The 17,764-nt window shown below is 35.1% G+C and overlaps 1 protein-coding gene across 1 annotated transcript; it reads right to left on the reverse strand.

The window, feature by feature from the left end:
* Positions 1-10,452: 10,452 nt before the first annotated feature.
* On the reverse strand, positions 10,453-15,593 carry LOTGIDRAFT_160546 (hypothetical protein; the record flags this gene model as incomplete). Its single annotated transcript, XM_009055668.1, has 3 exons — positions 10,453-11,240; positions 12,749-12,892; positions 15,392-15,593. 3 exons carry the CDS (start codon positions 15,591-15,593, stop codon positions 10,453-10,455), a joined length of 1,134 nt encoding a protein of 377 aa, XP_009053916.1.
* Positions 15,594-17,764: the final 2,171 nt, after the last annotated feature.

Genomic DNA, 17,764 nt, shown 5'->3' on the forward strand with positions numbered 1-17,764 from the left:
AAGCCCCCCCCCCCCCCCCCCCCCTCGAAAACTTGGACTGCCCCCCCCCCCCCCCTCCCTTTTGAAAAAATACTGACAACCGACCCATTTCAATACTTAGAATAAAAACCATAACCAAATTGCCCCTCCGGATATATTAATTGTCCCCTCCTCCCGAACAATCAAGTTTGGCTAGGGACCTGAACCAAACAATACACGCTTACACCCATTATGAAGTTCATTACTGACACCATCCTATACTTACACAGTTTTGACCATTGAAAATTGATAAATAGTTGTTCCAATGCCTGTGGAAAATCGTCTGAAATTCGTGGCGCCATGGATATTATTTCGGAATGCTGGGTTATTTGGTTCATTGGTATCCAGGACAGTAAAGGAATTTTCCAATATGATGTCAGTAAATGTACAGATTCAGCAGCTGAAAAATATATATTAATTATTTAAGAGTTTCGTTCTACATTGTTCCCTTCCACTTCCAAATGAAAGAAATCTAATGCCTATTGTTTGCATTATACAATAGTGTCTGCCTATCGTAATATTCTACAGCAATTACGAACATAATATAATAATCCGTTCCAAAAAAAATTAAATTAAAAAAATTAAAAAATCTCTGTGTATATTCAACTACTAACTCTGCGGTTCAACATTGAAAGAGGCATGCAGTCTGAATTTTTTGTGCATGTTGAAAAAGTTGGGTGCTCAAATTAACGAAAACTATGGATCGATATTTACCAATCAGTGCCGATAATTCATCTGAAACCTCTAACTAAATTTCCTGCATAATGTTTGGAACGCCAAAACTATATAAAGGTTTACGTACTCGTAAAAAATAGACCTTTTTTGAATGCATGTAAATATATCCCGTATGTCGCGTGTTACAATTAAAACAGTAACAGATATGTGAAGGCAGTTTCGAATTTCAATTAGCACGATTAAGCATTTAGAGGTACAGGGTTGTCTCAGTTGTGCTTTCAATAACTTTTCGTCGATCATGTGGCAATTTCAGAAGATACAGATTGTAGGAACTATAATGCAAAAACTTTAATATCGCATTCCGTTGCGCCCGAAATAAAATAGATAGCCCCCCCCCCCCCCCCTCCCCCCCGCCCCCCAAAACAATTCTGAAATATCATACACCATTGCCCCTCTTGCCCCTCCGAACAGTCAAGTATGTCGCTTAGGAACCCAAAATTATATCTTATAGAACTTACCCTTCTCGGACCGTGGGGCTATGACCACATCCACTTCATCATCTTGATACAGTTTTATAATCGACACCATTGAATCTTGCTCATCACAGATACTACATTCCCAAATAAAACTAAGATTATATCCGATGGGTAAAGCAGTCACACCTATTTGTCGAGCCTTTTCTAAATAAATTTCAACACTTAACCCAGTAGATGTCTGTAGATTCCTGGGAATCAGGAATCCAATTTTAATATTCCTGGCAATCACAGACTCCGATAAACACAAGAAGATAATCCCTGCTATCGCACTCATAGAGAACGAGTTTTTAAATAAAGTAAAGTGTATTGCCATCACTGCTTTCATTGTCTTAATGAGCCTTCTTTTAAATGTCTTATAGCATCAATATTTAGTAATTAAATTAACTGGCAATCAATAATCGATCGTAGAATCAATCCAAATAACATACACACTGTTAACTCTTACATACTGAAATAATTAGTTTACCGTCTTTTCTTTAATCAGCGTTAACATGTTCTTATCATTCCTTTTGTAGGTTATAAATAGTAAGCTTAGAGCAGCCAATATGCCATTTCTATGAATCTGTAACTACAACAGACATTTACAGATTGAAGAATTGAAGCATGTTTGAGAGTCAAAGCTTATTCGAATATCATTTACTAAACATAATTAATAGTCTTGGAATAAAAAACGATCCGAAAAAAAATTAACATAAAATTTTGGCTGAGATATTTCTACCGTTAAAACTTCAACATGATTATTACGCGTTTATATTTTTATTAACACATACTCATTCTAAGACTATAGATTCTATTTTAAAACCCATATATCTAATCACATAAAAATAAAGGTGAATTCATTTTACCAACAAAAATAACAAATCACCAAACCCAAATTTATGCGTTATCTTTGGGTTTGTCAAGTCAGAAATTTCGTACTGATAAGAGGACATTCGCGACCCCCTACATACTAAAACAAATATAAAATGCAATCGCTCAGAAAGCTTAAAGATTCCAAATTCAGTAATATTATTGCATTACGTTGCTGATTTTTGTCGAATTCCGAATAAACTATGACTGAAAGGTTTGGAATGTATCAACTGACTAGACAAATCATCTCCAATTATTGTCAAAAGATTGGTGGAAACTAAACTTCGATTGATTAAACCAAATTTTAATCCAATAACATGTATGTCTAGGTTTGAACAGAAAAGTATCAAGTCGCTTTGAAGTTTTATTTAAATGTAATCCCTGTAGAGTATCTCAAAGTGATATAATATCTTTCAATTATTGCTATACTTTCCCAATGAAAATACTCTCAATAAGTTGTTTAACTTGTTAAAATGAAAATCCGACGTCCTATTCAACCATAATCCAAATACATCAAACACATACATCCAAACTTATATTGAATCGCTTTCAGACCGATATCATTCTCAAAAGCAAATGTAGATGAAAGATAATAGCCCCTTTGTAATTTCATCGGAGACAAACCTGAAGTATTTTCGTAGGCAAAATTTAGTTGACTGTTTCTCGTTAACGTCCGCTATTGTGATTGATAATACTGCTTCCGCTTCTATATTTTCAAATCCTCAAATCGTCCAGTTGTCCACACCTTCACGAAATAATTCGTAAATGGCAACAAAAGATACGTTGCACCTTTCCTGACTGTCGAAACTCGCACAGTGTTTCTTCCAAGGAAAAAGAGGACGTATGCCAAAATCATTACTGGACCTGTCACTTTTTCCAATTAGCCCAGACACATTAGAGAGTTGATTAATTCAGACAACTGGCACTTCATCTTGTTCAGTACACAGGTAAATAACTATACAAGGCATAAATCCATTTACTTCAGAAATAAGGTGTTTCGTAAGCAATGCCGGTCAAGTGACTGATTTCTAAACCTATTAAGGGTGTGTTATCACACTCAGACATGATACTGTTTGTTACAATGTGTAAATTTCACGAGATATTACAATACATTATAGCTAATATTCTTAGCGGCCGCGGAGTTCTATTTCTAGGCTCAGTACATAAGTTAGACAGATATACAGACACAAGAGGTCACTGGACTCCAATTCGTTAAGTTTTCAAAAGCTCGGTGAATAAGTAACATCAACGACTCTATGAAATAGCCACAGCCGTGACTTAGACTTGCACAGCACTGGCACAGTGACTCAATTGAAAGACATAGCCGTGACATAGTCATGCACGGCACTAGACCAGTGACTCAATTGAAAAACTATCCGTGACTTAGACATGCACAACAATGGCCCAATGACTCGATCTTCATACGCAGCCGTGACTTAGAAATGCACAGCACTGGCCCAGTGACTCAATTGAAAGACATAGCCGTGACATAGTCACGCACAGCACTCGACCAGTGACTCAATTGAAAACGTAGCCGTAACATAGTCATGCACAGCAATGGCCCAAATGACTCAATCTTCATACGCAGCCGTGACTTAGACATGCACAGCACTGGCCCAGTGACTCAATTGAAAGACATAGCCTTTTGGCACAATGACCCAATGACCCAATGTATTGTCGAAGTATAAGGTTTACTCCCGACTTTTCAGAAAGCAAATGTATCATCGTGATCACCGCTTGTCAAATTAATAGAACTGTTTCACAAAATGGCGCCACTAAAATTGAAGGCGGGTATTTTCTGTGAAAGGGGAGGTCTGAGAAATTAAACTCCGCAAAGTTGCTTTCTGAAATCGATAGTGAGCTTATCTGAGAAAATTTTGGCTTCACAAGGTCTTATGAAATTGCCAGGCTACAGTCCTTTAACATTGGCTAAGAATTTCGTTGTAAAAGATTGATAAATTAGATAATCTGGACTGAATTATTAATTTCTCCATGATAGGTCAATCTTAATTTAGTCACAATACTGAATAATTAATAAGTGATTAATTATTCACAGCAGCATTACTACAAAACTCAATTTCAAATATCCTGATCAAATAATGCTGTTTGTATCAACAGATCGATTGAACATGTTACGTAGTATGTACGCTAACTCTCAGGATGACCAACATTTTTTGAACTTGGTCAAAATGAGTGTGATAATTATACAGAATCCCTCTATTATCCAACATATCCATAACAACCCATAAAATTAAGTAATAATTCATTGAACTAAATAATTTTGAAAGATCCTTAGAAGCATTTTTCAATAATTATTTCGTTTAATGGATATATCATCTTATAGAGATTCTATTCTTTAGTCATGGTAAGTCCAACTGATGAATATAATTTACACTTAATGACCAAGTTTTAGACTTTCAATTTTATGCCCATTCTAAGGGCATCGTGATTCCGTGCCATGTACATATACGAATCCAACACATCTGATACAAAGGGGAATGGTAACCGTGTAACTGAAAAGATTAACCTGCATCTTTAATCAAAGATGGTTTACATTTCCGCACCGATTTCGATTAACCTATTAGTTGTTATAATGTGTTATGGTAGGTTTATGGGGAAATCAGCACTAAAAGGAAAATTTAGAAATTAACTCACTTTTACATCCAATAAGCATTGGCTAAATTTTTTATCAAGTGAAAATTGATTGCATTAAGAATTTCTCAATCAGGTGACATTTAGATGACAGCTGGCAGTACGTTCTAAGTAAGCTTCGCCCCCTCGACAATTCTACTTAATATTCTACTAAATCCTTTAAAATTAATTTCCACAACTGTCTTGTCGGATGAAAATAATGGGAGGGGATTAAACAGTGGGAAAGTAGAAAGAGTACATACACAGAGAACAACTAGAAGAAAGTAAGAAAAAGTGAAAGTTGAGAGGACGGGTATTACAGTGTGACAACAATAACCAGAAAGGGGAGGGGGGGAGAGGGCGAAGTAGATAGGATGTAGGGACAAAGGAAAGTAATTAGGAAGGGTGGACATGGGGGGAGAGGGCAAGGAGAAGTGACAGATTGGACGGTAGAAACGAAGTGAGACGACAGAAACAGGGTCTAAGGGATATTATGATATGTTGAGAGGTACTCAATGTACGCCAGTGTAATTACAGTACATTGAAGACTTATTATGGGTCTCTGGAATCCATCTCACCGATTTGACTTTGTCACATGATAAAGATTAAAATTGAATTTTAGAAAAATTTATAAGTAGCCTCTGTGGTCAAATACATTTGAATGAAATTTGAATGAATTCATTCCCTTGAATTAAAACGTATATAAAACGTTACTATTCAAATAACAGTGTTGAGCGTTGCCTTATAATATGCCTTTATGCTGGATTGTATTGTCGAAAAAGCGGTTGTACTACAACTTGTAGGTTCACAGATTGGAGGGCTTGAATAAGTCATCATTACGTCACATGTTGACGAAAACATCTACCTCTTTCTTGCATCTGATAGCTCATTGAATATAAATAATTTTTGGCTCTCACCGTTACTTTCGCTTTGTTACCACCACGTGAGCCTTCGATCCTTGAGCTTTCGATTCTTTGATGGCCAGTGAGAAATCAGTTTCGTTAACAAAATCTTTGATAGAACCACACACGTGACGTAAATGGTGATGGTATGACTGAAGTACAAAAATACGTCCACTTCCCGAATATATTGTCTGATCCGATGTTTATGCATAGGAGGTGCCAAAAATCTCCATAAAACAGGGTTTATTCTTTCTGTCTTTACTCTAGCTAACAACTGTCAAAATAGCTGAAATAGAGGTACATGTTTCGGTCTAAAAATGATTGAAATTTCCATTCCTTATATTTCCCTACTGTCGAGGATAATTATCACATGCCTTTACACCAAATATCATTTTCTTGAAATGTGTGTTACAAGTATCGAATTTCTCGCCAAATTATAGTGCACTGAGATTGATGGAAAGGAAACGTGACATGTTACATTTAACCATGTTATTTATACAAAATCTCATAATTCTTTACAATAACTCACTGTCTCGATCTTCAATTAAAATGAGAGAATTCGAACTATTTAATTTTTGCCGGTATCAAGTAACCATTGTTTTAAATACACAATACTGTAATTTTGATTTTTTTTTAGAGCTGTTGGTTGTAAAAGACTAACATTAGCAAAATATTGTGGGGTTTTTCTGTATTTATATCGAAATATGTGATGAAGTCGAGTAACACACCCACTATGAGATTTTGTTGAGACATTTGCAAGCATTGAATATGTAACATTTATTGATGAGCGGAATAAAATAATCATTTAAAATGGAACAAGGGAAATAACTCAAATTATATTATTTTTATATCGGCAAAACCTTTTCAATATTTCATTTGAGTGTGTACAACCTTAGTGGGACATTCGCCATTGTCGTTGGTTGATTTGGGTCTTGAATATAAGGGTCAGACTAACTAGAAATGTACGAAAATCGCATTTCCTGGGAATATCTCAAATTCTGAAGAAAAGACGCGAGTCGTCTTTTAAACTTTGAAATGCGGCTAATTCTCATATAGCTCGAATTTCGACGTGGGCTGTGAATACTATTACTGATAGATTTAGCCAACTAAATTCCAATTCTTACAAAATAGTAAAAATACTTACTCGTATATACAAACGAACCATTGGTCAAAATCGAGTTTTATGAGCTGGATAAGTGAATATTAAAAGGATTAAGTCTTTTATACATACTCCTGTACTCTTAAATAGACCATTTTGATATTCTGGTAGTGGTAGACTACACCTCCTTTGATAGGGGATAAACAATGATAAGTTAACACCGTAAATTACTTACCACTGCCTAATTATTCTATATATTCACATGTTTACAAATCTTTGCAGAAATCTTGTATGTGCCCACTGATACCGTCTAGGGTTTAACAGATAAGGTAGCCGTGCTTTCGTGTGAAGGTGTGTTGTCTCATGTTTATACGTGAATTTGTTCAATTCGTTTGTGATAAGTATGTAGAGATAAAGTGCTTGGAAAATGAGTGTCGAAATAGTCATTTCCTGTATAGATGGATATCTATATATCTGTTAGTCGCCTTTGATTTTTCTTACAATTTTTATAGTCATGACACACCGGCTTGGTCAGGCGACATATTTTTCAACGAGATTTATGGAAAAAGTCATCGAATTACTGGAGTCTTGTATGTTTAAGATTTGGTTTTAAGAACGAAAGGTAGAGCAGTATTACCTCCCTTCAATAGTTTATAGTATACACAGACGTTCTGATTATATTGTATATTGAAATATATTTATATATACATCATAATTATGCTGATTGCTTGGCAGCGGCGACGCAAGCTTCCCGAGACTATATACGGGTACAAACAGGGGGGCAGACAAATGTCATAGCTGAAATCAAAATGCGACAACTCATGGAGACGTCATAGTCGGAAGTATTTCATATAGCGTCGGTAAAACTGAATGGTTAACCTACATTAAAAGTGGTTATCGATAAAACTGTTTCAATAATTGTACCAAGCAACAAGTCCCTAATGACTTGAAAGATACCGATGCATTGTTGTGAGATTTTAACGCTTTCGGTTAACTAATGGACTTCCGCTTTTTACCGACAACCTCAGTAAAATCAAGATCTTTCATGTCAAATGAAATGTTGCACACAACTTGTCGACTGTTTGCTTAGTATAACTGAAGCAATCACTTTTAATGTAGACGAACAGTTGACCGATGACATCATAACCGACACTAAAGCTATATAACGATGCATTTCGTATGTTATGTTAGACTACGTGTTCGTCGACAAAACTGAAACGTTACACCCCTTGTCAAAATGGTCACGCTACTGAGGTTACTAACAACATTACATCTGGCAGAATCTTAGAGCAACTTGATTTTCAACTAGATAATTAGATTTTCAACTAGTTTAACTCGACCTGACAGCACCGACAGTTTGCCATCAGTTAAGACCGGCATCTGATCATGTCGTCCACCATCCAGTTGTTCGTATAAGTAACCAATTTATCCATATTATGTGCAAGATACAGTTAGAACCTTTGCTTCACTAGTCTACCCGAGCAACATCGTGTCCAAACCACACCCCCATTCGTCATACTTCCTCGAGTTAATAAGACAATGTCCAAACCCGTATTCGTGATACGCTGTCTGAGCCAAAGCTTCGCGATCTTCCGATTTGTTGCTTACAGGCATAAAGGGGTGCAACTGATTTCTGCTTACTCACCAAAACAACTGACTCTATTACAGCCTCTAGAAGCTATTTTGAAAGTTGAAGGCAGGTGGAGGTTGGAAAAGAGGCAGATGTTTAGGACTAATGTACTACAAGCAAGTTGACAACAATAAACACAAAGATTTGAAAAGGATGAGGTTAGAAAAAAGTGGTTGGGAATATATAATAGGTTTTTAGAAAATATATTTTAATAACAAATAAATTTTTGTTCATCGTAGCATATCATGACAACAGCTGCAACTTTATGGTTGATAATATCACACATCGCTATACATATATACATCGCTGTTAAAGGGACAAATCCTACTTTAGTCTTTGGAATTTTCTAGCTATACACTAATCAGTAATAGTGTTCACAGCTGGCCCTCGACATTTTGAGCCTTCAAATCGATCTGGGTTGCAGAATTATCCGCATTGGAAAGTTAAAAGGACGACGAGCTATTTTAGACTACCATAATATAAAAATACATATTATTTAGAAAGAAAAATTGAAATTTCTAGTTTCAGGTATATTTGAAGAGATAATGCATTTCTTGTCCTTTTTTTTAAGTATTTGCATATATTCAAGAATGTGCGAAAATGTCCCTTTAATACTGCAATAATAATTGCAAGTATAGAAATTCTCATCTAGTCTTTCTCACTATATTATACACATTATTCATGCATCAGGTATCTGTTCATAATAATACTTATTTACTAAGTATATTATTTCATATAAATTGGTTTACCCTTGACACGTTTTATACGCAGAGTTGTTATGATGAACAAAAATTCGAAAATACGAACGTTTTTGAAAAAGTACGAAAAAAATTAATTCGTAAAAAATGAGATGCTCCCTCAAGGGATCAGTAGCGTTTCTATGGGGGGAAGGTGTGGTTGGCCCTTTTTTACTTGCATGGCTTTTGCCCCCGGTTTCAAATTTCAAAACATTGAGTTTTAAAATGCCGGGTGCTATTGCAAGTTTTCTTCTTGGATAGAAGTAAAGAAAGAAACAACTAGACTGTAGACATTAACAAGCATAACAAGTCGGGCTCACGGATCTTTTCTAACAGTTGGTCCTCTACCAAACCTCTTGGCGTTGATTTTTCCCAGGTTATCCAAAAGTGCTTGATCGACTGGATTTATGATGAAGATAACTTATTTCAGGTTCGTTGGACTTTCACACTCCCGTTTAAGATTAGAACCTACATCCATCATTGTTCGAGTAACCATGCAAATTAGGTACTACAGAAACTCATGTTTGATTTGATATTTGATCCTTACTTTGGCGTTACTTTACGCAATATCCGTTAACATTTTGGCACACTCGGTATTATCAAAGGTTAAAACTTCACAATTTTCTAGTTTTTCTGGCAGTTTGCAGTCGCTTATAGTTAGTGTTTTTGTTTTGTGGAAAAACCGTATTAATAATGCTGTTACTGAACAGGTCATCAAGAAGGTTGCTGAAAAATGCAAAAGAAATATGTGTAATTATCGCTTTCAAACGGTAGGGAACGTCAAAGAGAACCAAAATATTGTGTGATATAGCAACAATAAGAAACGGGACAATTTTAACAGTTGTCGGCTGGAGTAGGGTTAGAAAAACTAGGCTATGTTTTATGAGAATTTTCCAACCTCCAAAGTACTGAGCCTTTGATGGAACTGCAGATGTGCCCAATTCTATTATTTAAAGTAAATCTTACCTGCCACTGCAAATGTGTAATATTTTCCTTTAATATAATATCTGAGTGAATCTGTATTAGAATAGAATGCAAAAGGTTAGGTTCAGTGGCGGCGCTATCCTACCGAGACTGGGGGTAGAAGTACGAGACAGACTGTCCAACGAGGGGACAACTGTTGCGGCTAAATTCAAAATTGGTCTTGTGGCCTCCAGTGGAACGTCTGAGAAAAGTGTCAGCATCCCCCCTACTTTATTATGATCTTTTCGGGCAGCAACCGAAAAAACCTTGGTCAGACAAGTAGTGTTTGATATACATGTATTCCAATTTAATCAAGGGCAATAACTCAGCAACAAGTTCACGAAAAAACTGTTTGTCGGGAGTCGAGTGATATACAAAACTTTCATAAAATAATCATTAAAAAATCAAAACATCAATGTAAAAACATACCGGTAAAGGGAGGTCCAGACATATAACCGAATCCAGCACAGACCATGGTCACACCGTATACTGTTGACAATCTATGTAAACCGGCAATTTCTACCACTAATGTATGTTGTAACGACCATGTTCCACCCGTATAAAATCCTAACACAGCCGCATACATAATTTTAACAGCCAAGCTTTTCATTTCACCAATAAAAAACGTCATTGTACCTATAGTTCCAAATAGTCCAAAGAGCACCAATGCTGGGTCTAAGATTGTTCCTATGAATCCCAGGAATATTCTTGATAATATTCCTGTAATTCCTACCACTGACATAATAAACGCTGCTTCACCATGTGTAGAACCCATGTAAATATTAAATTCGGGTAAAAACAGAAATATGATTGATAATGAAGCTCCAAGAAACCAGGAATTGATAAGAAGGCACCAAAGTCCAACTGATTTTAATAATGGCTGACTTTCATTCCGGATGGCTTTCCTCTCAACTTCATGGTTGCCTTTTCTGCAGCAACTGAATCCCATCGAAGTTTGGTCAAATTTTGTTGGTCTCATTAGCGAACCACCAACTGCAGCTTGGAATCCTATGGCGCCAAACATTAGAAATGTTCCCCGTATTCCATACTCCTCCAAGAGATATTGTGTCAAAACTGGGAAGATAAACAGTGCCAATCCAGAAGCACTGGTCGCTATACCAGTTGCCATGCTTGTCTTTTCTTTAAAATAATACCCCAAAATAACCATAGAAGACATCAACGTAATGGACTGACCAATTCCTGAAAAAAAATCAGATTTTCAAATCAATTTTTTTCTTTTTCAAGTTTCCAATTAACACTTTTAGTTGGAACCTAAACAGTTTAATCAAAATTAGACCAAACTTTCGCTATGTTTTTGTTAACTCATCTGTTTGATAACACCCCCAAACAATCAACTGTTTTGCAATATTAGCCAATTTATTTAATTGGCAACATTACTTGCTACTGAGCTTTCTTTCGCGAACAAAAATTTGACGTTTTCTGTAACTTTCCTGCCAAATTTACTTAAAGGGTCATTCCGCTTTTTTGTAAGTCGAAATTTTTTTTTTTTGCTCAAATTTGTGAAAACTTTACACCAAAACGTATCTGACTGAAAGTTTTAACTAAAAGAATCCAGCCGTTAATTTTTAAACGTCAAAAATATTTCAAAACATTACGTAAGGTTTTTAAGTTCGTTATGCCTTTTGGAAGCTGTTAGAAAACTATTGTACGGATTTGAGTAAAATAAATTCCGAATTGCAGAGAAATATGTCTAGATGAGCTTTGAATCCATATGGAAACGGACATTAACTCGTCATCTACCAACCAACAAACTGTTATACTATGGACAGGCTAAGGTTAGCAATGAACATAATACAGTATATAGATATATATGAGGTAAAAATATGTTTTTATCATTGAAATGAATTCAATATGCCAAATCTACGTATGCTTCGTATGCTTAAAAAAACATCTCGAAGTTATTTTCATTTAGCCCTAATATAAAAATTAAAGCCCCATTTACATCACAAAACTTATCTGTTCTCAGAACAGTCCCGAGAAGGGAACAGATGAAATAATGGTAGCGTAAACCGTTGAGCGTTCTGCAAACGGTCACAATTTGAGACTACTGAGGGGAGGTACAGATAAAAAATGCCCTTGACCCTTTCCCGCAGCTTTCTGAAAACATACAAAATGGCTGTTTGAGTAAATGTTTTTATTTTGACCGGTCTGAAAATGTATGAGAAAACCAGACCGTTTACATAATAATTATGGAACTGTGCCTGGAAGGTTCATAATTTTTTTAGTGTAAATGGTGAAAATTTTGAGTTTTTTTTATCGCGTTCTGGTCTAGAAAGAGAACGCAACGCAATACTTCGTAGAGTCCTGACTACTAGGCAGTGGCGTCAACTACCATTAGAGACTGGTTGAACCAAGTCCACGAACACCCTTCCCAAGAAAAAATACAAGAGAGCTTACGTTAAGAAGATTTTCCATGCGGGAGGGGCCCAACCCACTTAAGTCCACGGACCTACTTGAGTCAGACATCATATTTCTAATATTCTGTAAATTGCTACGATCAGTGGTGTATTTAGGCGGTAATTTTTGTTCTCTAGGGTAGTAATACATAAATAAATACATAAATATCAAATTACGCAACAGGTGGTTCTAGTTAACGAAATTAGGTTTTCATCAGTTAAGTTAACATCTGTAAAATTATATGATAAGCGAGATATGTCAGTTAGAAATTTTAGAATAATTTTAACTACCTGCGATGATGCCATATGTTATGATTAACATCCATGCTTCAGTCACCAAACTACTCAGAACGAATCCTGTCAGATTCAGAACTGCACCAAGTATAACGCACGTTCTTACATTGAAGAGGTTGATAATCACACTGCCAAATATAGCTGAAATAATAACATATAGGGATTTGGGGGATTTTGCACCACTTCAAAAAAGAAAGAAATGTGAAAAATCATGGCTTTTAAAATTTCGTATCTTTTTGTTTTCTGATACTTTAAGTCTACATTGTAATCTAAATAGTTTTGTACTAAAGGGTCGTCCCAATAATGTTATTTTTAACCTATCAAAGTTGTTCTTGAAAAATAATGCGTTTTTTTTTTTATCTAGAAACGAGTTCTAAATGGCACGCTTTGATTGGTTAACAATAGGCCTAGTACCTTTGTGAGGAAACTTTTTAAAGGGGTATTCCGCTTTTTATTCTATACACATAGGCGTTTATTTGGCTCAAATTCGTACAGTAGTTTTCCTACAGCTCCAAAAAAGCATAACGAACTTAAAAGCGTAATGTTTTAAAATATTTTTGGCGTAAATTAACGACTGGATCTTTTTAGTTAAAACTTTCAGATAGGTTAGGGCACATTTCTCTTGATTTTGGTGTTAGTTTTCACAAATTTGAGCAAAAATAGAAATTCGACGTACAAAAAAGCGGAATGTCCCTTGAAATTATCATTGAGGTTAAAAATATATCAGAAAACACAAAAGATGCGAAATTTATCAATTTCATTCAACATCGTAGCATTACTGTCTTTTTTTCCATTAAATTAAGTACAGGGCGTAAACTTGTTTTGTGAAATAATTTAATGTGTCAAATTGTCAAAAGTATATTAAACAAATTACACGAAATAATGAAAGATAGCTTGCCAGGCAAGGTAATATACGCCCACTGGCAGCTTTGATTTTGAACATAAATATTTAGCAGTACAGTAACAATCACCAGAATGAAATATTCAACCTTCAGTCATACAATTCTTTTGAACTCTTAATTTAGCACAACACTGAATAATATTGAGTATGAGTTATTGCCCTAGTTCTTGAAAACGTGTTCAATCCTTAGCTCGTGAAAACTCTAGAAGGCAAATATTCAATCTTCAGGACTGAATAAAAAAACCGAGTTTTGTCAAAATCCAGAAAGAATCATGCCTTTAAGAGTATAAGAGCTAAATTTGAAAGCGTTTTCAAGAACAAGGGCAATAACTAATACTAAATATTTTTCAATTTTTCTGATTTTCGATAGGGTTTATCCTTGGGTGATTACAAACAACCATACCAAGTTTCATCTAAATCAGTCAAGAATTGTGCCTGGTAGAGCGTTTACGAGCGATTGTGGACGGACGGACCGACGGAATGGGGTGACGGCAATATACGCCCCCCATTTCATGTGGGCGTATAAAAACGAGGCATACTTCATTTTTTAGATGAACCAAATTTTGTTGAGAATAATAATAACCTTTATTTCACCTATACTGACCCCCAGTATGTTGAGATCTGTTTACCCATCAGATTTAGATTCTTTATCAAAAATACTTCTATAGCGACCAGGGCCGAAAATTGAAAGGTTGTTCCAATTTAACTATATTGTTGACGTAGGATGAAATATTGTATTGTGGTAATCATCCAGTCGCCTACATTTATAGGTCAATATGTAAAGGGGATAGTCTTGTTTTTTTTTCGTAGGTCGAAACATTTTTATGCTCAAATTTATGAAAACCGTACACCAAAATCTAGAGAAATGTCTTTTTAAACTTATCTGAAAATATCTTGCCGTACATTTTATAAAGTCAAAACTAGTTAAAAGTTTTACGTAAACATTTTAACTTCAATATGATTTTTGGTTGGTGTATGAAAAATAATGTACGAATTTTAGCAAAATAAACGGCAATTGAGACAAATATGCCTCCTTCAGGCCAAATACCTGAACCAAATAGCATATTTTTATGTACGATATACCATGTTTTTTTTATCAATATAAATTGTATATACTGTCCGTTGAATTATGATCAATATGTTTGGTTCTGACTGATAATTATACGAATATCCATACATTATGTGCTTCATTAAACTCATTGAGCCGTAACGCTAGTTCAGGACAACTCGTAAGGAAAATCGATAGTACTTATTGCCTTCATTATAAGGTCCAGATCAATCTAAAGAAAATTAGGTTACAATATCGTTTTGTTATTATTTGCTTTCAATTTGCATCATTCAAATTTTCAATCAGACGTCTGTGGTTTCTGCATTCCCACTAAAACTAAGTGTTAATGACGTCACAAATCGCGAGGGCCTTATGACATAAAGCATAGTTTGCGATTACTGAAATCATAAACACTTCGTTTTAGAGGAATTGAAGGAACCACGGACGTATGATTAAAAATCAGCGCAAACTGGCGCAAATTGATACTATTAGTGTCCCCGACACCCATACAAAATTTAGAAAACCTCTGTACAATCCCTTTAATTCAAAATATAGATGTTATGGTTCAAACATTTTACTAACTGTTCATCAGTCCACTTCTACCCTTGGTTCAAAGCCAAGAAACAGATAACTGTTATAACGGTTTCTATACAACTAGTTCTTATTATTGATTAATATGAAGAATTCTTACCGCCAAACACTGACACACTGGAAAATACTGATCCAATCCATGTTATCAGGGTTTCATCCTTATCTGGATAGGCATCCAATAACGCAGTATGTATTACACCTACACAGAAATATAGAGATCCGTTCACCAATATGGAAAAAAAGGAAGCTGCTAAGACAACCCATGCCCATCTGTCTAGTTTCTCCGTGTCGTCTTTTACCATACCTGAAAATAAAACACTGTAGTGCGAGTTCGTGGTCGAAAACATACGCTACATAATAATTATACAAGTTGATATAAGGTGGGGTAGTTTTACAAACTAACAAACCGCTGCTGTTTTTATGGGAATATTATTATGTGACTGACTCATAACTGACTTACTGATTAACTATATAAGTCGTAAGACTTGTGGTCGCCTAAATATTTCCGTTACCAGCTAAAAAACATTATAGCGATCATTGCGAATTTTTGGAATTAAAATCTGGCATCCTGTTTTCTTACAATTTAAAGGTATAAGTAACTGTATTTTAACCAACTGTATTTAAAGTCGAGTGCGCAGAGAAATAAATTAAACTGTATTCTATAACTAGAGGCCTCTTTTACACGTCTAAAACTATTATTTCTACCGTGTATTACTGTAGAAGGTTAACCTCGTTTTGAGACCGAATTAATAATAAATGACAAAAAATTGCCCACATTGCCAGTACACGTTTCCCACAAACCGATAGTTATTTGTACCTAACGACATCACACTTGCCTTTATTAGTTAATACGAGACCAGTCTGCAGATGCCGTGACCAAATTGTGGGAACAAACAATTGAAAGTGTTTTAAGTTTCCTTCACAATATCAAACAATCTTATTTGGGCTGCCCCTTGCGGTAGGGGTCAACAAACGTTAAACAGGACGAGATTTCACTATAATCCTGTTGATATGCATCAAATTACTCGTCTCGTCATGAGTATTCAAAAAATGTATCGTTTGTTAAACGTTCTACCTTAAATGGGATTGCTATGGTCAACAACATTGAATGGTCACGGACCTTTTGACAATATAGAGTCATATTCACCAACACAGTTAACATTATCCGAATGATTTTAGAATCGAACAATTTAACAATATTGACCTAAACAACTTTTTATAATAAAGGTTGAAGTCACTATTATAGTACAATTTATAATTATAGACCCACGACGTTAACATATCATTAAAGGGGCATTCCGCTTTTTAGTAAAACATTTTCACTATCAGAAACATCGTAAATTATACAAGAAAATATTTCTAAAGTATGCCATTTATAATTATATATCCACTTGATCAAACTGAATTTAAACGGTTAATTAAAAACTGAGAGTACTAATTGTTAATTTAGTTTTACCTATAGTTTCGGTGATATGCTTTATAATGGCTCTATATTATTAGTTGAAACCTTTAGAAAACGTATGCGACATTTCTCTACATTATAAGGCGTTTATTTTACTCAAATCTATACAGTAGTTTTCTAACAGCTTGCAAAAAGCATGACGAACTTTAAAAGGTTCGTAACCTTTTACGTAAAGTTTTAGTGTTAAAAAATTAGCGGCTGGTTTTTATTCGTGAAAACTTTCAGATACGTTATGGAATCCATTTCTATAGATTTTGGTTTATAGTTTTCAAAATTTGAGCAAAAAAAAATTTTCGACCTGCAAAAAAGCGGAACGTCCCTTTAAACAAATAATACAAATCTGAAAAACACTTACCGAACTCCGGCCAGTTCTTTGATGATGGTAGATAATTTGTTGATTGGTATAGTTTAGGCTACGTTAGACTGACTGGCTTCTGACTGTTTTTTTCCAGAAACAATAGTTTGAAGTCACAGCAATTCTTCTTTTTTCATCAATATCTGTGTCTAAACTGAATTCTATTGTAGAACTTTTTTTTTCTAATTCCAGCCTATCGACATCCTGTCCAAAGAATGGTTCTAAACAAATTTATTTAAGTATACTTCTACTGTGCACCCAGATGACTTCCTTTTAAGGAAATCTTCGTATCCTTAATACCAAATCTGAGTTCATCCCTGCGTTCATTTAAGACTCTTATCCGACTCATTATGTGGTATTACTCATGCAACGATGGGGCTCTCATATTATAGATAAGATGACATCGTTCCAGCTGTAGCCTAATTACTTAAAGGTGCAGTATGCAAACTTGTCATTACTTAAATGATGGAAATTATACAGGAAAATAATTCTAAAATATGCTATATATACTACTTTAAATCTACCATTCAGCAATTCTCGGCAGTTTGCATGTTGCAGAGCGATAGCGTAACTTTCACAGTGTGCCGTTTGTAAATCTACTAGATCCTGGATTTGTTTTGTAAGGATTAATGAAAAAATAGAATGTTATAAATGTT

This window comes from Lottia gigantea (assembly GCF_000327385.1).
Source record: "Lottia gigantea unplaced genomic scaffold LOTGIsca_25, whole genome shotgun sequence".
Taxonomy (NCBI): Eukaryota; Metazoa; Mollusca; class Gastropoda; family Lottiidae; genus Lottia; species Lottia gigantea.